Source organism: Pygocentrus nattereri, chromosome 10, assembly GCF_015220715.1.
Source record: "Pygocentrus nattereri isolate fPygNat1 chromosome 10, fPygNat1.pri, whole genome shotgun sequence".
NCBI lineage: Eukaryota > Metazoa > Chordata > Actinopteri > Characiformes > Serrasalmidae > Pygocentrus > Pygocentrus nattereri.
The window spans coordinates 5,911,742-5,936,943 of NC_051220.1; the positions used below are offsets into that span (position 1 = coordinate 5,911,742).

The 25,202-nt window shown below is 41.8% G+C and overlaps 1 protein-coding gene across 3 annotated transcripts in view; it reads right to left on the reverse strand.

Annotated features, from left to right (window-relative positions):
* Window positions 1–25,202, reverse strand: part of arhgef10 (Rho guanine nucleotide exchange factor (GEF) 10) — a 143,986-nt gene that overhangs the window by 33,803 nt on the left and 84,981 nt on the right. For all 3 annotated transcript variants that reach the window (XM_017707802.2, XM_017707801.2, XM_037542203.1), the window contains 7 exons: window positions 22,549–22,664; window positions 21,271–21,398; window positions 13,562–13,662; window positions 10,966–11,087; window positions 9,546–9,632; window positions 6,606–6,814; window positions 3,929–4,086 (listed from right to left, as the gene is read on the reverse strand). In XM_017707802.2, the coding sequence (XP_017563291.1) occupies window positions 3,929–4,086; window positions 6,606–6,814; window positions 9,546–9,632; window positions 10,966–11,087; window positions 13,562–13,662; window positions 21,271–21,398; window positions 22,549–22,664 (921 nt within the window). The remainder of the gene's footprint in view (window positions 1–3,928; window positions 4,087–6,605; window positions 6,815–9,545; window positions 9,633–10,965; window positions 11,088–13,561; window positions 13,663–21,270; window positions 21,399–22,548; window positions 22,665–25,202) is intronic.

A 25,202-nucleotide genomic window follows, 5' to 3' on the forward strand; every position in this document is an offset into this window, starting at 1 on the left:
GCTCTTTTCTTCAGCTGAAAAAATAGGTCACGGGGACCAGATTAGGAAGTCCTCTGAGAGAGCTGCAATGACTGCCTCATAGCAATATGAGAGAGAAAGAGAGAGGGGAGGGAGGGAGAGAGATGGAAGATGAAAGAAAAAAGTCACGAAGAAAAGTGAAAACAACAAAAAATATGAAAAGAGAATGAAGAAAATGGAGAGACAGAAGATGTAGGAAGAAAGTGAGCTCTTCTCTTGGACTAAATGAGGACTCAATTGCTATTTGGACAGATGGGCAATGTAATTTTACCAAAAGATGTCTGTATTGATTATGACTGATTTGCATGGGGTTAGAAATCTCACTATAATAGACAATTCACATTATTATCATAAAACCAAAGAAAATCCATGTGTGATACTATCAGCAACGAACAAATGTCCAAACATTTAATAGAAATGTAATTTTGTTTGCGTTGCAAAGTGTTCTACCACACGTTGTGTGCAATGACAGTCTTCAGATCCCCAAATCTTACATAGTGTTGCTTTAAGAACAACAGAAAACATGAGCAATAATCACAATACACTATGTCCCCCCTTTCTGAACAGTACATATTGCCCCAGAAGTCCTTAATCTATTCATAAATCAATATCTGTTGAAGACTGACGAAGCAAATGGACCGAATGCTTTTCTTGCTTTATGGTTTTATGCTTTGTATTTATGCATTATATTTTTAAACTTATACTGTATGTTTTCATACATACAGTATGAAAATCATTTTAGTGACACTTTATTTGGAGTGCTCCTTTGTAGATGATTAATAAACTCTTAATAAATTATCAGCAACACATCAACAACAGTGAAGTAGCAGTAGGGAATCATGTGAATCCACTGAAGTGAATATCTTCATTAAGTAGATGTGTTGGTAATATGTTACTTCCATTACGCAAAACCTAACTTTACCAACCTTGACCCAAAACCTAGCCCCAACCCTGGCCCTAATCCTAACCCTAACCTTAACCTCAGCCCAAAACCTAGCCCCAACCCTGGCCCTAATCCTAACCCTAACCTTAACCTCAACCCAAAACCTAGCCCCAACCCTGGCCCTAATACTAACCTTAACCTCAACCCAAAACCTAGCCCCAACCCTGGCCCTAATCCTAACCCTAACCTTAACCTCAACCCAAAACCTAGCCCCAACCCTGGCCCTAATCCTAACCCTAACCTTAACCTCAACCCAAAACCTAGCCCCAACCCTGGCCCTAATACTAACCTTAACCTTAACCTCAACCCAAAACCTAGCCCCAACCCTGGCCCTAATACTAACCTTAACCTCAACCCAAAACCTAGCCCTAACCCTGGCCCTAATACTAACCCTAACCTTAACCTCAACCCAAAACCTAGCCCCAACCCTGGCCCTAATACTAACCTTAACCTCAACCCAAAACCTAGCCCTAACCCTGGCCCTAATACTAACCCTAACCTTAACCTCAACCCAAAACCTAGCCCCAACCCTGGCCCTAATACTAACCCTAACCTTAACCTCAACCCAAAACCTAGCCCCAACCCTGGCCCTAATCCTAACCCTAACCTTAACCTCAGCCCAAAACCTAGCCCCAACCCTGGCCCTAATCCTAACCCTAACCTTAACCTCAACCCAAAACCTAGCCCCAACCCTGGCCCTAATCCTAACCCTAACCTTAACCTCAGCCCAAAACATAGCCCCAACCCTGGCCCTAATCCTAACCCTAACCTTAACCTCAACCCAAAACCTAGCCCCAACCCTGGCCCTAATCCTAACCCTAACCTTAACCTCAACCCAAAACCTAGCCCCAACCCTGGCCCTAATACTAACCTTAACCTTAACCTCAACCCAAAACCTAGCCCCAACCCTGGCCCTAATACTAACCTTAACCTCAACCCAAAACCTAGCCCTAACCCTGGCCCTAATACTAACCCTAACCTTAACCTCAACCCAAAACCTAGCCCCAACCCTGGCCCTAATACTAACCTTAACCTCAACCCAAAACCTAGCCCTAACCCTGGCCCTAATACTAACCCTAACCTTAACCTCAACCCAAAACCTAGCCCCAACCCTGGCCCTAATACTAACCCTAACCTTAACCTCAACCCAAAACCTAGTCCCAACCCTGGCCCTAATACTAACCCTAACCTTAACCTCAACCCAAAACCTAGCCCCAACCCTGGCCCTAATACTAACCCTAACCTTAACCTCAACCCAAAACCTAGCCCCAACCCTGGCCCTAATACTAACCCTAACCTTAACCTCAACCCAAAACCTAGTCCCAACCCTGGCCCTAATACTAACCCTAACCTTAACCTCAACCCAAAACCTAGTCCCAACCCTGGCCCTAATACTAACCCTAACCTTAACCTCAACCCAAAACCTAGTCCCAACCCTGGCCCTAATCCTAACCCTAACCTTAACCTCAACCCAAAACCTAGCCCCAACCCTGGCCCTAATCCTAACCCTAACCTTAACCTCAACCCAAAACCTAGCCCCAACCCTGGCCCTAATACTAACCCTAACCTTAACCTCAACCCAAAACCTAGCCCCAACCCTGGCCCTAATACTAACCCTAACCTTAACCTCAACCCAAAACCTAGTCCCAACCCTGGCCCTAATACTAACCCTAACCTTAACCTCAACCCAAAACCTAGCCCCAACCCTGGCCCTAATACTAACCCTAACCTTAACCTCAACCCAAAACCTAGCCCCAACCCTGGCCCTAATACTAACCCTAACCTTAACCTCAACCCAAAACCTAGCCCCAACCCTGGCCCTAATACTAACCCTAACCTTAACCTCAACCCAAAACCTAGCCCTAACCCTAACCCTAACCCTAACCTTAACCTCAACCCAAAACATAGCCCCAACCCTGGCCCTAAAACTAACCCTAACCTTAACCTCAACCCAAAACCTAACCCCAACCCTGGCCCTAATACTAACCCTAACCTTAACCTCAACCCAAAACATAGCCCCAACCCTGGCCCTAATACTAACCCTAACCTTAACCTCAACCCAAAACATAGCCCCAACCCTGGCCCTAATACTAACCCTAACCTTAACCTCAACCCAAAACCTAGCCCTAACCCTGGCCCTAATACTAACCCTAATCTTAACCTCAACCCAAAACCTAGCCCTAACCCTGGCCCTAATACTAACCCTAACCTTAACCTCAACCCAAAACATAGCCCCAACCCTGGCCCTAAAACTAACCCTAACCTTAACCTCAACCCAAAACCTAACCCCAACCCTGGCCCTAATACTAACCCTAACCTTAACCTCAACCCAAAACCTAGCCCCAACCCTGGCCCTAATACTAACCCTAACCTTAACCTCAACCCAAAACCTAGCCCCAACCCTGGCCCTAATACTAACCCTAACCTTAACCTCAACCCAAAACCTAGCCCCAACCCTGGCCCTAATACTAACCCTAACCTTAACCTAATCCTCTGTTGTAGGAAGAAAATAGTAACTTTACAGGAGAAGGAAAAAATATACTTTACTTCCAATGTAAGTCAACCAGTCATCAACCAGTCATTTTGGGTTGTTTCTTTTGGTCCATTCATCATGAAACTGACACACAATGTAAAGAGTAACAGAAGTTTTCAATCATGTAAAGAATGGACATACAAGGTTTTCTTCCGACAGCAGCGACATGTTTTTGACGTGTTACCTAGAGTCTGTTGAATGTTTGTTTCATCTAAAAGGGCCACTCAAAACAAAGTGTCACCATCGTTTTGTTCATGTGGCATTCAGTGCTTGTGCTTTCTTCTTTGTATGGAAACACTGAGGAAAATCCCTCACTAAGTAGCAATGGCAATAAATAAACAGTGATTGACTGACTGGAAATGAAAAGCCTGATTCAAATCTGAGGGAAACAGAGCAGCTCACAGAAGCTCACTGCTGAAGGTTCTGAGCCTTACCTGCCGTTCTGGAGTAGACTGCCAGTGAGCCACTGACCAAACCAGCGTACAGACACGGACTCTTGTATGCCAGACATGTGACTGTGGCCTTGTCTGGAGAGAAGAAGTGCTGCAGACGCACTTTCTTCGAGCGTTGACTGCTCTTATAGACAGAGATACTGTAGAACAGAGACAGAACACAGGCCATCAGACGCTCACATAACTAACACCACGCATAAAATTCTTACCACACCGATAGCAGAGTTATCTAACAACTAGCAAATGCGTGAGATGGCATACTACATATTCTTTTCTGAAGCCTTGAGCATCTGAAACTGACCTGATATTTATTTTTTATTAAAAACATAAGACGTGAACTTCAGTGGAAATGTACTAATTCACAGGTTTGGAGACAATTTAGGTGGAAGTGGGTTACTCAATTTTTATTACCCCGAAGCAAAAACCTGCGGAAAACCAGGGATGTTGGAGGAAGTGTGGGGAGCGGGAAGCCAGTCACTGGCATGTATTTTGGGAATGCTCTATATTAAGACATTTCTGGACAGTTTCACAAAGTACTGAAAAATATATTTAGTTTAGAATTTCCCTGTAAATTTGATACACTTTTTCTAAGGGTGCTAAATATTGATATAACACGATCAGACAAAAATGTATGGGATATTCCATTAATTGCAAGTAAAAAAGTTGTAACAGTGAAGTGGCCGTCTCCTGATCCCCTCCCACACTGGATGACTGGAGAAACCTGGTCAATGAAATATTTCTAATGGAAAAAATGACTTTTTCTATTAGACTGAAGAGGACAAAATGTGTAAAATTATGGTTAAAATGGGTAAACTATATGAATATATTTTATATATTTTCCCCCTTCTTCTTACCTGACCCTTTTATTGTTTTACCTCCAGGCATCTTCTCAGGTTTTAATGTATATACTTATTTCTTTTCTTTTACAGAACATCAAAAAAAAGGTGAAAAAATCATTTTTAAAGAATAAAAAAAGAGGTATAGGTCACAAGGTGTATGATATGATATATAATTGGAAATTAACATGTGCATGGAATTGTATGTTGTCATTGCATGCTTTCAAATTCTCCTCTTGAAAAAAAATTTGTTAAATCTGCTTCCCGAGTAGATACGACATTCCACAATGGATCATGTGGAATGGGAGCTTTCAATGTTCTGTTATGTTTCCTATCAATGTATAAAAGAAGCTCAATGCCGCCTTTATTGTTGGATGCACTGTGATAGCTTCCCATTGAATGCACTAGCACATTGACAGCACAAGTTCTTACGGCTTTATAGTAACTAGGTTAATCAGAATTATGATTAAAAGTGACCAATGCATGAAGCACATTCTTAATTATGTGTTACATCACATTCTTAACATATCAAATAAACAACGGCAGCAGTGCAAAATCACTTCATTAACAGAGTAGATAAGACTCAACTGCAGAAATAGCTACTTTTGCATAGATCTTTATGGGTCAAACCAGCGGCCACCAGCCCTCTCCTGGACATTGACCTTTCTGCAGAATTTAGCTCCAGCGCTAACTGTCCCTACCTGAGCCATCTAATTATTGCTATCAGACGTCTTTGATTCACTGTATACGGTGTGTTCAATTTGGGTTGGAGGTGACATGCGTCTGGGATTAGTTCGATTGTGAGAAGCAGAAAAGGAAACTTCTCAGACTGAACTTTAAAAGTGTGGAAAAATACCTGCAGATTTCTTCAAAAACTGAAAGCAAATGTCAATAAAATGGAAGCGCTAATAAAAACAAAGAATGGATCACTAAATGCTGAAAAATCTACTGAGTTGTTGAGGCTTTTAACAAATTCACTTTAACCTTTTCAACTCATTGAGACCACCAGTGGTTCCAAAACGCACTTCATCATGTTCTTCATAACGTTCATATTCCATAAGCTCCATTGTAGCTCTTCTCTCCAGTCTAATAGACGGTGATGTCATTTTAAACCCTTATAATAAAAGAAGCTGAACTTTGTTTTTCTACTGAAAGTCGACCCGTTTTTCCCCAAATCTGGGCTCTAAACTATAAACAGACGGCGTCTCTTCAGTGATCTGCTCTGGAAACATCACTTTTAGAAAATAACACAAAGAGCGTCTGAGATTTTGGGCTTTCAGCAGTAAATTGTAAACATGTAGTGATATGTGATCATAAACACATGTTCTGTTAATCTGAGGGGAACTTTCACCAAAAAAAAAAAAAATCTAAATAAATAAATAAAAATGTACATTTATTTCATACAGTTAATGAATAATTTGCCTTATGATGTGGTCACGTGAATTCAGACAGAAAAAACTAAATATACCCTGGTGAATAAGAGGTTAAATATTCCTGTTACATGTGCTTTTTCTTAGCGCTGAAAAATGCATATCTTGAACATCTTGGCTGTTTTGACAGGAAATTAAGAGAGGTGAAGAGTCTCTCTCTTTCGCACAGCACTGTAGCTGCTGAACTGAGGTGAACTCGAGGGGAAAGCATACAAAATACAAGTCTGAGCGATCTTTATTTTATAAGAGAATCCTTGAGAAACATAATGACTGCCAAACTCGCCACCAACCTTAAGTGTTCCTAAGCTTTCATACAGGTTGGGTCATGAATTCTCATTCTGCAGCGCTGAAATCAAGCTGGCTGGATAGAGATCACTGGGGTCAAAGTCTTACCTCCCCTCCTCCATCCCCACACACACCGTGGGTGTGTCAACTGTCCTGGGCTGGGCGTTTTGTTCAAGGTTTCCCTCATCCCCATCCAGGGGCACGTAGGTCATACAGAGGATGCGCGACTCCACATTGAAACACTCAGTCACCTTCGGGCTGGAGTTCTGCATGGCCACTATGGCAATCTGGCCCATCTGATTTGTGCAGCTGGCCACCTGACCACAAAAAACACAATCTCATGAAATATAGACACTTCTAACCTGTGCCACAAAAACATTGGATGTTTTATTACAACTATTGGGCTCTGTTGTACAACCCCAGTTCCAAAAATAAAAATTAAGGACACTTTTCCACTTCCCCCCCAGTCCATTTTAAATGAGCTCAGGCCCAGAGAAGGTGGCAGCATTTCAGGATTCTGTTTATATATGGTTTCTTCTTTGTATTTAAGAGTTTTAATCAGCAATTGTGGATGCAGTGACGAACTGTTTTCATAAACGGTTGTTTTCAGAAGTGCTTCTGAGCCCATGCAGTGATTTCCACTACAGAATCATGTCTGTTTTTAATGCAGTGCTGCCTGAGGCCCCAAAGATCATGGCCAACATATACAGATTTTTGGCCTTGTCCCTTACGTACAGAGATTTCTCCAGATTCTCTGAATCTTTTAATGTTTTTTATGTACCGTAGACGATGAAAAGCAAAAGTTCTTTGCTATTTTATGAAGAGAAATGTTATTGAACTGTTGCACTATTTGATCATGCAGCCTTTCACAGAGCGGTGAACCCCTCCTCATCTTTACTTCTGAAAGACTCAGACTCTCTGAGCTGAAAACAGGGGTTTATATTGCACTACCTGCGTTCATTCGTAAAAAGTTCTTCTTAGATAACTTGTTAAATTGGCCGCCTCTATTACCTCTATTTTACATCTATTACTTGCACAGAACAATATTGTTTACTGTTTACATCTGTTACTTGATGCACTTTATGAACAGCTGCTCTACATATTTGCACATACACATGTGTAACTTTAATTTTATTTCAACTTTGCACATACTGTACATTTTTTACTTGTACTTTTACTTTTTTACTACTGTTTTTAGAGTTATTCTTATTTTCTTTTTTATTCTCTAAAGATTACATTCGGTGAATGGAGGAACAGCAAAGTAAGAATTTCATTGTACAGTGCAACTGCCTGTTCTGCTGTGCACATGACAATAAAACTCTTCAATCTTGAATCTCAACCAGTACAAACCTGTGTTAGTGCCTCTTTTAGTAAATGTGAACCATAGTTTATTTAATTTTACCCTCTGTAGATCACCTACAGGGCCCTATCCAAATGATGTGCACCTGCTATTTGCCCTGGTGGCTACTCTAGAGAAGTTCTAGTCCTCAGTTTATGGTGTTTTTCCCTTATGCTTTTGGGTTACCACTGAGCTACTGACTGCAGGCTTTCAAGACAATGTAGATAACAGTGTCTGCTAAATGAATAAATGCAAACAGGAAGCCTTTCGCTAGCATGATAGTCACTCTTGCGCAGATAACAGCCCAGGACAGCAATTATCATCAATTTAAATCCACTTTAGAAGCTTTCTTGGGCAGAACAACCTCCACAAGCATGCATTATGAAAGATGAAGTGTCTGTGTTTGTGCAGAAAGTGTGAGTCACAGGTCAGTGTAATATACTGAGAATCCTCCAAGCGATTCGCTCCAAAAGCTGTGAACTGTAGCGGACACAGGTGTGTTTTATGACTGCCTTTAAAGTAAATACAGCATAAGAGCTTCTAGAGGAGTCACACTTGAAATCAGCCACTCACATCAAGGTTCAGGCAGTCCAGAACAGGGGTGTTAAATTATATATAAATGGCAGCAAAGGAATAGGCTGTCTTAGGTGAGGTGTGACTATGAAACCCAGGCAAAAGACATACAGAAATGCACCCTAGTTATTAGCAGATAAGTGCTGAGGTAAGTATAAAACACTTAACATGTTAGGATGTCTTCATTTTAGCAAGTAATCTGGGATGAACAGTCTCATTAATCTAAGCCACAGACATTATCTTGTACGCATTATGATTAAACACTTCAAATCACCCACAAAAAGTGTGTAGGCTGCTTATTTCCAAGCAGCTCTTGAAAGAAAATGGATTTTAGAAGATTATGGGTTTGTCGCCAATGGATTAAACCCTGTCTTGGACGAAACTGCAACCATAGTAATGTTTTGACCAATACAAATCCTCTTTAGTCCCAGCTTTGGCTCAGTCTGGGTGTGGGAAACCGACCCTCTATATATATATATATATATATATATATATATATATATATATATATATATATATATATATATATATATATATATACACACACACACACACACACACACAAGTTTCTTTTGGTCCGTTCATCATGATATTTACACAAAATGTAAAGGCTAACAGGCATTTCCAAATTATTTAAAAAACTGAAAAATGACAAAAATGTAGATACAAGGTTTTGTTCAGACAGCAGCGAGATGAAACCAACTTCTGAACTTTGGAAATGTGGAAAAATATGTGCAGATTTCCTTAAAAAATGGAAAGTAAGTCTGCTGAAAAGAACAGAAGCTATAATAAAAGGTAAAAGGTAGATAAACTAAATACTCAAAATGTTGATATTATATTTAGTTATTAAGACTTCTGTGTAATTTTCTGTTAAATCAGACTTTTCCCTGCCAGCGAAAAAGAAATAACAGCCTTTTGACTCAAAGTGAAAAGTCTCTCACTTCTGCACAGAACTGTATCAATGTCTCCCTTTCTGGCCCTACAGCTGCCTTGCCTCAAGTTATTAATATGATGCTTGAAATATCAATAAAGACCAAACCGTGTCTGATTTCCTGTCTTGCTGTATTGCTCTTTTGGCGCTGGGGTGCTTTCAGTAAAACAGCCCTGACTGTATGGACACGCCCACTCTCTCTTACCCAGACACATCCGTGACCCACTGCTGGCATGTCTGCTGTGCTTTCACTGTTAACGTGGGGCTCTGGGTTATGGACGGCACACTCCACCTACGACACACAAACACATTCATCTCTTCATCCAGTTTCTCAACGACATCCAGCATAGTTTTAAACTGGCAAGCAAACTGTTTTGTATACCAACAAAAGTAATGATGTGCAAGGATGACTTCACTAATAAGATAATTAGCAAAGCTTCATGAGCTGAACGTCCTGTGACAGAACAAGGAAAAACTCCAGCTTGTGTTCGAAAGATCTGGCACTGTCTGTACAAGTCTACTCTTTATACAGTCTACTGATCACTTCCTGTAATACCATTATCCAATATTGTCAACATTACCTACAGGGGACCTTTATGCTTTTCTGGCTCTTCCCTTTTCCTTAATGCAGGGCTGTCAAACCACTAGAAGAGTCATTTAAAAAATCTCTGCAAATCCATGGGCCAGCTGTTTTACTCATCATTTTGCCATGACCCAAACTGGCCATTGTTTATTCAAAATATGCCAAAAGTGCAACAGCAAAATAGGTATTGAAAACTTATTCCAAAATATTTCTAAGTACAAATAAATCGTTTTAGGTGTTTTTTAAACTGCCTATTTGCTTGAATTAGACCTGGCATCTTATTTTTTTGGTAATCACTGACCCATAGGCTGTTGTTGGGGGAAGGGGGGTCAGAACGCTCATGTTGCAGTGTATGCTGGGCACCATAGTGCAGCTCAGGGTGAAACGGGCTAATAATAGAGAAGTAAAATCATTGTGGCAGAACTGATGTTATTAAAAAACTAGCCACACCACAGCTGCTTAGGAGAGCTGGGTCTGTCTACAGACTGCAAGACAGGGGCGGAACATGTAGGGGTGGAACCAGTATACAGTATGAGAAAATGCTACTATTACCTACTAAAGATTACGGCTGGATATTACGGCTCAAAATGTTTCAGTACTAAAACCGATTTTCCCAAAAGCATCTTTTGATTAATAGAATGAAGGTGGGTGTGGCCTAAATTTGCAGTGAGCACACAGTGCTGGTCTGGGTATACCGAACTACAGCCGATCACAGGCTAGTCAAGAAGGGCTGACATTAATAACATGCAAAAAGGCTGCAATTCGGAAAACAACCCATCTAGATTTTGAACCAGACATGCCTGTTGGCTCACGGATGTTACAGGACTGACTACAATACTTACGTATTATGACTTGGTATTGAATGACAATGTTTCAATACTTGGATAGTACTGAAATATTCAGTCGGTACCACAGAACTGTTGAATTTAGATTGTAGTTTGTAGTAACACAAATGCTAACCTTTCACTGTACCTATTGATTATTACTGATTGATATCGTTGGGTTAATATATGAGGCTTTCGGTGGGTGCAGTTAGTCTCACCTTAAACTCCTGTAGTCTGGACATGACCACAGGCATGTGCTTCAGCAGCAGAGGATGCTTCTGTTTCTTTATCTGGTTACTATCATCTTCAGCAAAGAACCAGCCCTGCACGTTGTCCTCCTCTGTAACACATACAAGCAGTCAGACCTCATGAATTTCCAAATCATTGTAAGCCGTCTTTTCTCATATTAAGTCTTGTGCTCAGTCAGTGAACTAGTTAAATGGAGACATAGCACTGCTATACTAATGGCAACCTCAGAACATAATGGGCACATTAAGGAACATGCACATTAAGGCTTGATCTCATTTGTGGGGAAATCATACTGAATCATGCTGAAATATCTCTATAGCTTGTCAGTTGCTGATACGCAGAGAGAAAAGCACAGCCAAACCAACAGTTTCCTGGGTTTCATTCCTTCAACTGATGCATTCAAAAGATGCATTTTCCAGAGTCTAAAAATATCTTCTATTTGGCTTTTTTGCCTCAAAGACAGGAAGCAAGAGCTCTGTCTTCTAAAATATGTAATGGTTACAAAAGCTCTTTTTCTGACTATCAGTAAGTCAAATATAATATGTTTTCCCTGAAAGGCATCAGAGCAGAATATCTGGAGAGTTCTGAACCAGCCTGAGTTCCCCGCAGATAAATAAGACCAATGTTCATAGTGCAGCCAACAGGAAACTGAAAGTCTGGCACAATCGTCTGAGCTTCGTTTTTCAAAAAGTCCTCTGAGCAGACTTTGGCTTCTGGATTGGATTAAGTCCTGAAATCGCCCTATTTCGGGGCCCTGTTTGAGGACTGAATCCAATCCAAAGTAAATCTCAAATCCAATGAGAAGTTCTGCAAAAATGTGAGGATGCTAGAAGGTGGTGACACTGGACAGTCTGGGGCTCAGCCTGGCAAAATCAGCAGGGCCCAGTTTTTCAAAAAAATCATGCGATTAGATTTTTGCTTCTGGATTGGATTGAGTCCTGAAATCTGTCCCAGTGAGGACTGAATCCATTCCAAACTAAATCGGAAATCGAACAAGAACTTCTGCAAAAACTTGTGGATACTAGGAGGCGGTGAAATAGCAGAGTAAATGAAGAGTAAACCACTTCGATTTGAAATTTTATAAATGAAAATTTATTCTTAGGGGATATTGTTGAGCTCTGGGACAATATCATGGCTTCCTGTCCTGGCTCCACCCTCATTCCGGCTACTTATTAGAGATCCATACAGCCCTCATGTTTCCCAGTGCCGATGTGTTTGTCAACCCCTCTGTGTCTAGTCTTGCTGTCACACTAGGTTTGTTTTCATATATATCCTTCTATGCCTTTTCATTTGTGACAGAGATGACAGAGGCGATCTAGACACGGACGAGGTGGACCCTATGTGGGAAAATCATGACAGGCCCAAACCCTTTTCCAGTAGATAGCAGATAGAGGGAACTCTTAGTGCCTTCTAGTTGGTCGGACATAAAAAGGTATGAAATCTTGAAATGGTAAAAGGAAAATTATCCAAACTAGAAAATTTGTGTTAATTAGATAAATAAAGCGAGCCTTTTCAACTATTAGGCCTTCAGGAGCTGGACAGAAGGCCTTACGGGTTCAACTAGCTCCCGACAAATCTTTTGTGAGAGAAAAACATCACTACAGGCCAACCAGAAGAACTAGATATGCCACTGACTGCAAATAAGAGCAGCGGATTTCGGTCAGTTGTTAAAAATGAAAATTGGCGGCATTGGCGGCCACGGCAGGTGATTTTTCCTGAAACAGTCACTGTAAAACTGCAAAATGCAGGGTAAAGTATATGCTGACGTCTGTAATGCTATGCTCACGTTTGCATTGAAAAAACTGTCATTACGCAGCTGATGACAGCATGAAGCTACACAACTGTTGCCATGGTGACCCCGTGCCAGCGAAAGTGGATGATCATTAGAGGAGAGCTTTATCGGTGTAGATTTAAGGTGGTAGAAGGCAAGAGGCTGCTCTGTACTCTTATTTTTATAATACAATGCCGAGTTTGTCTCAAATTCACCAACGGGACGGTTGCCATCCATGGCTCTCAAGAAAATCAACATCCGGCTTATTTCACCGCTGCATTTGACGGCAAAGGTTGGAATAACTGAACTCTTGATGGAGCAATCCGCTTACTGCTGCTATCTGTGGAATGTTCTGCAGAATTTTCCACTACAGCTCTACTGAAAACAATGGAACATCTGGTTTGATAAGGCTAATTTGTCCTACAGGATTTGTAATGTTTTGTTAGTATCAAGCGACCAGCTGTTCACATGTACATTTTATGGCAGCTCGAACTTAAACATGGACATTGGAAACTGAAGTCCTGGTTCTAATAGTCATGGTTCACTACTGATAGCAGGAGGTATGTGGCTAGAACTAGCCACCATTACATCATTGCTGAATACTGACAGCATAGAGTACAATAAAAATGTTTTTATTGCCTGTAGAGCACACAGCACTGGCCAACAGTATTGAGATGGATTTGAGAAGCACAGCTGTGTGGAATTCTCATAAAGGAACCGGAGGAAGAGGAATGGGATCTGGACCCTGCACAGACAAAGACAGGAAACTGCAGAGAGGAGCACAGGACACGTACCCAGAGCCAGCTTGGCCATCTGCAGGTTGCTGTTCCATGCCTGTTTGATGGAAGGACTGAACGTGTTGAAAACTGAAGTGAAGAACGTGGGTCTGCCTGACCTACAGAGAGAGACAAACATGGGTCAGGAATGAAACCAATCTGAACGTATATCATTGGTTGCGATGCAATATTTGAAATACAGGGACCATCCTCTGAGCCAAATCATCCGTCTACAGTCACAGAGAATTGCGTCTACAGTCACAGAGAACTGCGTCTACAGTCACAGAGAATTGCGTCTACAGTCGCAGAGAACTGCGTCTACAGTCACAGAGAATTGCGTCTACAGTCACAGAGAACTGCGTCTACAGTCACAGAGAACTGCGTCTACAGTCGCAGAGAACTGCGTCTACAGTCGCAGAGAACTGCGTCTACAGTCAGAGAGAACTGCGTCTACAGTCACAGAGAATTGTGTCTACAGTCCGAGAGAACTGCGTCTACAGTCACAGAGAACTGCGTCTACAGTCACAGAGAACTGCGTCTACAGTCACAGAGAATTGTGTCTACAGTCAGAGAGAACTGCGTCTACAGTCACAGAGAATTGTGTCTACAGTCAGAGAGAACTGCGTCTACAGTCACAGAGAATTGCGTCTACAGTCGCAGAGAATTGTGTCAACAGTCACAGAGAATTGCGTCTACAGTCACAGAGAATTGCGTCTACAGTCACAGAGAACTGCGTCTACAGTCAGAGAGAACTGCGTCTACAGTCACAGAGAACTGCGTCTACAGTCACAGAGAATTGTGTCTACAGTCACAGAGAACTGCGTCTACAGTCACAGAGAACTGCGTCTACAGTCACAGAGAATTGTGTCTACAGTCAGAGAGAACTGCGTCTACAGTCACAGAGAATTGTGTCTACAGTCACAGAGAACTGCGTCTACAGTCACAGAGAACTGCGTCTACAGTCACACAGAATTGTGTCTACAGTCACAGAGAACTGCGTCTACAGTCACAGAGAACTGCGTCTACAGTCACAGAGAATTGTGTCTACAGTCAGAGAGAACTGCGTCTACAGTCACAGAGAATTGTGTCTACAGTCAGAGAGAACTGCGTCTACAGTCACAGAGAACTGCGTCTACAGTCGCAGAGAATTGTGTCAACAGTCACAGAGAACTGCGTCTACAGTCACAGAGAATTGCGTCTACAGTCACAGAGAACTGCGTCTACAGTCAGAGAGAATTGTGTGTAGAACTGAGCAAAGCTACATGAATATAAAAGCAAAAAACACACTTGTTCTGCTAGCATGCATGTTTAAAATGTTAGAAATGGCTACACAGCTAACAAATCAACAAATATTACTGAGCACTGCCCTTTGAGTGAGAACTTTGCTTTCATAGTCCCTGTGATGTCTCAATATCTGTTCTCAATCTGTTCACAACTTCCTTTTATTTACATTAATTAGCCTCAGCCCAACACACTCAATTCAGCTATACAGCTATATAACTGTATAACTGAGGATTATGCGATAACTGTGACAGGCAGTCTGAACTTCATAGCGCATTCCATGTGTCAGTCTAACTTTTCTATAATAATGAAACAGGCAAGCCAACAAGCTCCTTAGAGTGGTTTGGTGTGAAACGGAGCCTCGTACAGAAACATACTGATTTCTTTACAGTGGTGATGATGGGAAACGTGGGACGCAGTTCAAATACAGCCTTATTTACTATCCAAAACTAGTCCAAACACGTTTTCATATGTAATGTTGATAATGACAATATTAAACCAAATCTGCAATATTATCTGCAATATTAAACCAAAGCCTCATCACAAAATTATTGCAATACCATGTCTCAGGCATCAGGTAGCCTTCTGTGGTTCTGGGAGGTAGCTTTTAGAAGCATTAAAAGGTTTTGGATGTCTGGTTCCTATCACCACCACCGTGAACTTCATGATCAGCGGACACATTTTTTATACTCAAACTGAAAGAAAGACTGAGTGTATCGTTCCCAATGAGAATGGAGTGCCATGTGGATTCAAGATGGGTGGAAAAAACACTACCAATCTGAAAAGACACCTGAAGACATGCCCCTCCCGCAGTGTCTGGCAAAGTATCAATTATGTATGTTGACTAATTCGCAAACATAACTTGACATGTCATTTTGACTCCTCTGGCTTTGGATGTGGTGACATTCAGACATTCATTTTGAATGATTCATGAAAGAAGAACACAGGAACACATTTTCAGCCTAGATGACTAAAGACATCAAGGTATGCTTATGAATTCTTTCACAGCCATGAGAAATATCCTTCAGCAAAATCCACTACAGTATCACGAACCTGTCTGGGAAAAAATCCTGACTAAAACACTGTCTAAGCTAAAACTAAAACAAAACAAGGAACATAAGGAACAAGGACTTTAAACCAACGACAATTTTCAGTATACGACTAAGACTCGGTTTAAAATTCTGGTCAAAATTGACAGTAACAGAACAAATCTGACTAAGGCCCAGTCCCATTTCACCCCTTGCCCCTAACACTTAGCCCTACCCCTCCGTGTTGTGCGTTCATGTCTAGGGGTAGGTTGTCCCGATTGTTGTTGAGATGGAGGGGTAGGGTGAAGAGTTGGGGCTATTTGGCCCTTCAAACGGAGGTTTTTCAGAGGCGCACTACAAACAAATTATGAGAAAACTCCCAGAATGCCCTGCGAATCATCAGCAAGATGGCTGCACAAGCGACCAAAGAGACACATAAATGTGAGCATTTCTCTGTTAAAAAGTGTTGTGTTGTAAGAACCTTTGCATTGTAATAGCATTTATGGTCATTTCCTTCATAACACGCATAAAAATTGTTAGTAATATGCTGATGTCTCGGTCGCTACCTGGCGAAATTTCACGTTCCACCTTAAATGGTGCAACAGCTACATTCTGGTACCCGAGGTTGCTGCACCATTTAAGGTGGAACGGGAATATTCAATCATGAAGCTGGCAATTAAACAGCCATGTTCAGCTTCACATCACCAAAGAATTCTTGGTGGTGATATATAATTGCCCCCTGTTTGAAGGCGCATGATGCCCTAAATGTATTTAAGCAGTGAGGAGTTGAACTTTCCCCTCCTCTGCTGTCCTGCAGGCTGGCAGGGTCGCCGGCAGAGCAGCGCTAGTGGCTGTTAATGAAGGGATGTAGTTGTTTGTGCTCTTTTTTATTCTGTGACTCGTTTGATTGATTGATTGATGCGTAAAACTGAAGTTGTGAATGAATCGCGAGCGCCCGTGCTTTTCAGTCTCCGTCGGATAAACGACAAATGTCCTGTCATGTGACACACAAGCGAGATCACCACAGCTGGAGGTGGCATATTGGAAATGTCCGGAAAACTAGCCTGTTTATGTAAAAGTCGCTAACTGATGACGTATCCGGTTCTGGAAGGGTTGTCCCATTTCATAGGGGGCAGATTTCAACCACTACCCCTTGTAACTCAGTTTCAAGGGGGAGGGTTACACTCGAAAACGAGGGGTAGGGGTAAAAATAAGAAATGGGATTGGGCCAAAGTTTCTCTAGAATGGATCATTTCATATTAAACCACTCTGAATGTGTTTGTTTACATCTTGACAGCTTAATTATGCAGAACTTTGAACAATTGGTGGAACCACTAAGGGATAAAGAGAGATTGAAAGACTGTTGGGGTACTTTTGTAGCATAAAACCACTCAAACATTATAAGTGAACTTCAGAGGGGGGAAAAAAAAAAAAATCACAGGAAAAATGTAGAATATGGGCCTTTAATATCCGGCAAGACTGGCTCAAAGCAGCAAGGAAGAAACCAGCAGCTACTCAGACAGCTGGAGAATCACACAGCCTGACTTTTCCTGTTTATCAGTGTCACAGAAGGAAATGATGCAATACCTCAGAGGTCTGGCCAAGGCCTGTGACATCAGCTGTGTAGTGCTGCCAATATGCCACTTACTATCATACTGATATACTGTGTTTTGTCCAACAGTGGAAATGGAGATGCACTAGATGTGTGATTTAAACAGGTTTTAGATGTTTTATAAGGATCTTTTGCTGAGCTGCTGTCGCAGGTTTTTTCCCCACTAAAGACATGTAAGTCAAGGAATGGTATCCAGAACCCAATGAGAGTGAGATGGAGAAGCCTGCAGTTCAGCCGTGACATCGAGGCAACTGAGCGAGAATGTGTGCGATTCATTTTGGCCAGCGGGATCAGTGAGGGGCGAGAGCACCACAGCTGCGAGGCTGAAGAGGATCCTGAATAAGCCAGACCCTCCAATCAGAGAACGCCACCAAAACCCTTACGAAAATAAACAGTGTGGGAGAAAGTGTGGGTGTCTATGCATGCAGTGAGTGTCTGTGTGTAGAGCAAGAGCTGCGAGTCCTATGCAAACTGATCCAAGGGGTGGTGGTGGGTGGGTGGGGTGGGGGGGGGATTGGAACATCTCAGCACTGATGGGCAATAAAATGTCAAATCTGAAGTCAGTGAATCAGCTTACCACAGACGCACTGGGGTACTGGCCTCAGAACGATCAAATGGTGCAGGGAATTCAACACAAATACAAATGTGTATCACAACCACACACTAATAATCCTGCAGTTTTGTGTTTTCATGCTATGAAAAGTAATGTCACCAACTTTATTTCATTTCTGCATAATTAAGTCATTAAACACGCTCTCAACACTTGACTGATGCATGTTTGGATTTTCAGTGTACATGGGGGTGTGGCCTATGTACAATGAAGCACGACGTGACGAGGAATATTTTACATTCATAATTCATGAAGTAGGTATCGTGGTGTACTGAAACCTGGAGAAATGCAACTGCTAATGGGACAGCATGGACGTATGGTTGGTGGTTGGTTAGTGTAGTGGGTGACACCTCTGCCTTCTACGCTGTAGACTGGGGTTCAATCCCCGCCTGGGTAAACACCCTACACTATACCAATAAGAGTCCTTGGGCAAGACTCCTAACACCACCTTCGCCTACCTGTGTAAAAATGATCAAATTGTAAGTCGCTCTGGATAAGAGCGTCTGCCAAATGCCTTAAATGCAAATGCAAAACGTAACAATGTAAAACATAGAGTGGGCTATTTCAGTCATCTCACGGGTCATTCTACAGAAACGTCCACTTTTCCGTCTCTCCACACGAGTCGCTGGTGTAAATACTAGTCATTGGTGTTGCACATAAGAAAAGTAGCACCAGTGACATTTTTAATGAAAAATGCATTGTACAAAATGTCTGCTACAGAGCATCAAACCACAGCATGTCAATCACGGAATATCCACTAAAATATGAAATTTAATCCACTTGTGTTCCATTTTTTTCACAGTAACCTAAAAATAAAGTCGGTCACACCAGTGACGTCAGCTAAATATGAAATCGTGAGCTAAATGAGCAAATTTCTGGTAACTGAAGACGCAGTGGACTCACCATGTGCTTTTCTTCATAGATCCTCAGAAAACAGGTAAAAGGAAGTCCAGTGATGTCATCAGTGTGACTTTTATCACACTGTTGTATCTTTTAATAGAAGATTTTATTAACACCCGTGACACGACTCCTGGTTAACTTTCGTTATATATTTTATATTTACTTGCCATTTGCTTTCTTTATGTCATTTAATTCATATATTCTATAGTCATGTATAGATTATTGCAGTTAAAACTGCAGAAAATTTTCTTTTTTACCTCAAAATATGGCCTCAGCCTTTACACATGACTAGAGACAAGCACTTCTGTGGTGCTTGGAATTCTTCATAACTGATTTAAAAACCAATACCTCTGAACTGATGACTCAAGAAGGTGTATCTTTATTCTATAAACAGTTTTGGTCTGAATGTAAAGCCTGTTTCTCAATAATACTGAATCAGCCTGTTAGCCTATTAGCTACTTGCTGACCTCATCTAGTGAAGACAGAACCGTCCGGGTTATGAAGAATATAAACTGAAAACCTGTTACAGTGAGTTTGAAGCTGCAACCACTGATGTTCCTAGCAGTTCTTCATTTGGTTGCATTTTATAGACAAGGATTTCAGCAATACCTCCAGGCTATGAAACGGCGTGATACTGCAGGAACACTTTGGACAGCGACCACTAAACTCAGAGCAGAAGAACCGTGCAGCGTGACGTAAGCTCAGAAAATGCTTTACAGCACAAATGGTCAATGCAAATACTATGACTTAAGCAGTACTTCATCTAATAGAAGGCCATCACACACCATACAGATGAAATATGACACTGGAGTCCATCTAAGATGTTTACCGTGTCATTCAGAGTGGTTTGGTATGAAATGCTCCATTCTAGAGAAACTTAGGCTTCTACAAGCCTCACTGCTCAAATCCGATCTCTCCAACATGATGGTTCACACTCGTTTAGGTAAGGGTTTTATTAGTCATTAATGTGATGAACCGGCGTCCTGAAATGGCCCTCATGAGCTCCTCCTCCTCAGTAACGTCACGTGACTGAATCACTGCATCATCAGCACAAACTAACGAGCAGAACGAGCTTCGCTGAGAAGATCATTAACTCTGATCAGCTCTCAGCTTCATTATTAGAGCCAGACGAAGGAGAAAAAGGTGAGATGAGCTGCTTTTCCACCGTTTACAGGCTTTAACTTCTGTTCGGCGCTGCTGCCACAGTAACGCTGAATGACGGCGCACGCGCTGTGGAAGAAAAGCTCATGAATTCCAATCTGAGCATCACATTAAGGCCACATGGCCACAAATCGGACACGCATCCGATCTAAGACCACATATGAAGGGGACTCAGGTCGGATTTGAAAAGATTGAAAGTCCACACAGCCCTGAAAACATCAGATCTGACGTTTTATGCCACTTCAACCTGGTAATGTGAACGTAACCTTACTGAGTCCGAATGTTCACAATGGTGGTGATGGGAACCAGACGTCTGGAGAGTTTAATGCCCCTAAAAGCTCCCTCACAGAAAGTTATTACATGAAATGTTTATGCTCATATAAGGCAAAACAGAAGCCAAAGATGATTTTCTTTAACAGATATTAACATTAGCGCTAAACACGTACAGAAGGCTCACTGGTGGTTCTGGATACACAGCAAAAGTGGAATTTTGGCAAGTGAAATTATTGTTAACATCTAAATGATCTAGTTGACATATGATTTTAGTAAGTCAGATTATCTCACTATATTGGATCATTTTGCGTGTTCTAAGAAATGTGCTTGAAATAAGTAAAATTATCTGCCAATATAATAATAATTAGGATCATTTTACTTACTTAAATCACTGAAAGTAAGTAAAAAATCCAGAAATAAGCTGAAAAATCCTCTAATAAGCTTAACATTATGTCAAAATGAGAAATATTGGATATGTCAACTAGATTTAAGAACATTTCACTTTCCAACACATAATTTCTTGCAGTGTAGTGAGTAAAACAGCTATATTTATGTTCCTGTCACCACCACTGTAAAGAAGTCAGAGAGAATGCAATGAAGTCTCTCACGTCAAAACCACTCTGAATGGCTTTGTTTACATCACAGCAACTGAACTATGCAGAAATCCTGAAAAATCAGAGGTCGCTAAGCTAGTTTGATGTTTAGGATCAACAAAATCACTGTTTTTAACCTGTTAGCCATCAAACGTATTGCCTATGGAACTTTTTGGTGTTGAGGCAGTGTGTAAATCAAGTAGCCGCTCCTGTCCAAATAGTATCCAAATCTGTGTGTGGTCATAAGGTTACTGAGTGGTCATACATACTTGTCCTGTTTCCCCGGTAACTGTAGCTGGATACGGCAGCGGTCTGCAGCCCTGATCTCCTCTTCCTTCTTAAGGATGAGACGCTGAAGGCCTGAGACCCAGTCCTGCGCTACTGCCCCATTCACATTCTACACAAACACAGACAATCAGTGAGAAACAGAGAAACACCAGCACAACCTTGAAATCAGAGATGCACAAAACACTGTCCCTTAAACATCATCACAACGTTGGAATACTCACTATAGAAGTGGGCAGCATGTAAGTGACCCTCTAACCAAACCAGTGAATGTTTTACTGTGAGCTGTGACCATCCTGACCAATCACAAATGTGCTTTATGTGTTTGGACGAATCAATACATGTCAATATATCATGACATCTGTCGATGAAGTGTGTTTACAAAATGTATAATTTGGTGTCTCGATTCAATGCAGTTTTCAATCATAAAAATAGGGAGTTTTAAGGATTTTTCCGTCGACCACTGCGTCTCCAGATTATGGCTGAAGTATCCGGTTAGGCAACGGAAGTGTTGTTTGTTACTGTTTTAAGTAAAGTTAAAGAATGTGTGCTTTTTTATGTTATTGTGCCTCATTCACCAACTGTTCTTAGGAAGAACTTCTTCTTAAAACCCATTTACACAAATATCATGTAGATTCTGAGATTCTCTAGTGTTTTCTTATTTGTTGTTAGGTAAGAAGAGAATCTACACAAAAACTGAAGAGCAGAAAGGTGAAACAATTCGGCACAACATGAATCTGATGTAGTCTGATCTTTTCTCAGGACCTTTCACAAGAACAAGTTTAAGAACAAAAGCTGCTGGAGAATGAGGCCCATTGTTTTCTCCCATTTAACATCTCGGAGGTGTTTCTCGGACAACAGGCATTTTTTTGCGCCCAGTAAAGTAGAGTGAAAAATGCAAATACGGCAAGAACAGCAATGTTACGAGGGCAGAGCATTAGCAGACGTGCAAGTAGCTTCATAATGACTCAATAAAAAAGGGGGCAGTCGTGGGCTGGAGGTTAGGGAACCAGCCCTGTGACCGGAAGGTTGTCGGTTCGATCACCTTGGCTGACAGTCTATGACTGAAGTGCCCTTGAGCAAGACACCTAACCCCCAAATACTCCCTGGGTGCTGTGGATAGGGCTGCCAACTGCTCCAGGCAAGTGTGCTCACTGCCCCCTAGTGTGTGTGTGTGTGTGTGTGTGAGTGTGTGTTCACTAGCATCATTGTATGTGGGTGTTTCACTGCACGGATGGCTTAAATGCAGATACACATCTGACCTGATAGTTGCCTTTAAGGCTGCCGATCATGGTGGAGATTTGATTGACCAGGCCGAGGTCATGGATGAGGTTCTGCAGGTCCTGATACAGCTGGCCTGGACCCACATACAACTTATCTGCATAAAAAAAGATACAGGGTTGATTAAAGGCATACTCTGGTTTTAGAACAAGAAGTTTGCTCATATGAACAGCTAATATGAATATGAATTAACTGCACTGTGATTACAGAACAGCACATTTTGGCTTGTTTTAAAAGACACAGTCTGTCCTGCCTTCAATGTCTGTAATAAAGATGTCCTCTATAGTTGGGCTTCCATTCCTATGCACTCCTTTCTCTTAGTTTCTATGAAATTTGGGCAGAAATTAATGCAAATTAAGTTTCCATCCATTACAGTTATGCAAAGAAATAGCAATGGCCCACCTAATGAGGGCTGTAATCCCTGTCCCACCCCGTGCATCTGGAAATGCAAAAGCACCACACAATCCTGAGAGCAAATTGCGCAGAGCCGTTTTTCAAACAATTTTAGGATCAGGCGTTACAAAATGTTGAACCTTCGAAACGCTATGGGCCATGACTGGACCACCTGTAGAGCCAACTGTTTCTTACTTACAGCTTCATAAGTCATAGCTTAGTTGAAAAACCCTTTTCCATCACCCTTTTTGCCTTTCAGCTTTAGCAATACTGTAACTTTTCCACTTCAATCTAGCATAAAACTCTGGCCATTTTTCCATTTTCATGCTTTCCATCTTTTTTGGTGGATTGCCAGGTTTACCGCCCTTTGCATCCCCAGCATGCCCTGGTTTGCTGTACTTTCACTCCTTTCAGAAACTAATGTTACTGTCTATTCAATGCTAATGTCTGTTTAAAGTGATGTATTTACACTTTCAACAGCTTCAACATCCTAACTACAACTGGATTTTGGGATGTTTTCCACCTCATTAACATGCTGCACGAAAACCTGTAAATATGTGATCTGAAAAGAGACGGGACTGCAGTTCATCCTCATTTACAGCGGGTTACAGTACATACGTTAGAGTGCTATGCAGTAAGACTACATTTCATACACGGACATGTATCTGCTTTAGTCATTGATTTCTGCGTACTTTCATTTTGCAAAGCTGCAGATTTGGTGAGGTGTCTATTCCAAGACAATGGACTGCATTATGTGGGGTTTCTCTTCTTGCAAATGAGAGAGAGCAGTAAGAGAATGAGAGAATAAGACTGTTGGAGGCAGCTGGCTGTTGGCTGGTGCATCGTCTTTTTCTCTCTGAGTGAACGGCAGTAAATTGTCTCACACTGTGTTCTTAAGGGAACACTGGACAGTTTATGGACAGACAGACAGACAGACACACACACACACACACACTCACTCGTACACTTAAGGTCAAAAGTTTGCAAGCAACACACACTTGCATAAATAAATAGGCAAATTGTATTTTTTTCAAGCCAAATTGACCAAACCTCTCTGGTGATTCTCCAGAATCTGGTGTAAAGGTTTTTATCTCAGACTCATGGCGTCATATCCAATTCAAAATCTGCAAGCAAGCAAAACAGCTTTCACGTGAGAAAAACTAGTCTTTGCGAGCAAAGACGACTGCTTTCGCGCGCGAGGAAAACCCCCTGTTCACGCAACGAGAACTATTAGTGCGAGGAAAACCACTCTAGATCGACTGAAGATAGAATTCAGCACGTACGGGCAGCGTTTCCGCTAACGCCACTGGACGGGTGGAATATGAAGGTTGTCTTCTAGAGTCAAAGTACCGTTCCCAGTTTTTGTTAAAGCTCTGACAGCCACTGACAGCCAGCCAATCACAACACAGTTCCAGAAATCAATACTGATCAATCACATGTCAGGACCCGCCCACAGCTGTCAAAAGTGAAAAGAAACTCCTGCGCGAGCAGAACGAACAGTCGAGTGTCGGGCAAACGTTCCTCGTGCATGTTTCCAACTCTGCATGTTTCGCTGACTTGCGAATTTTGAATTGGATTTGACGCCATACAGACTCAAATGATTGCTTTCCGATGGAGGCCAGGTCAAAACATGGTGGATTCTTAATTCTGATATGTTGGATCTACTACTTGGATAGATTTAACTAATGGACTAAGTTAGAAGACTAGCTAAAGTAGTTACTGCTGCATCGCAGTCACTCCCACTCTGTGTGCGGCGTTCATGGTGCGTCAGGTTTTTGGGTTTAGGAAGATGATTGAGAAGGCTGAGATAGTGTGGCTGCAAAATGCTCCAGCTGCAGTTGGCTTAAAGAAGAAAAGATATTTCATTTTGTATTTTGTATAGTTGCTAGTATCTTGCTAGTTTTTCTTATTTTCCTCATAACTCTTGTTTTGGAGCCTCCGATTGGAGGGCCATGGATCCCCAAAACTTTGCCCCTCTATCTTAAAAATCGGGACACCCTACCCCTAGCCATGAACGTCCAAAACAGAGGGCTAAGGTCTAAGTGGCAGGGGCGAGGGGTGAAATGGGATTGACCCCTACACTTATCACTCCATCCCATCCTCTAACTAACATCTAACTTCCATGGTGACCAGCATGGCTGTTAGAACAGAACAAACAGTGTTAATGTGGCACTTTGAGAAGCTGTGCTCACTTCTGCATGGCTGCTCTGCAGAAGGCTTTAAAGCTGCCCAGGCAGCAGTT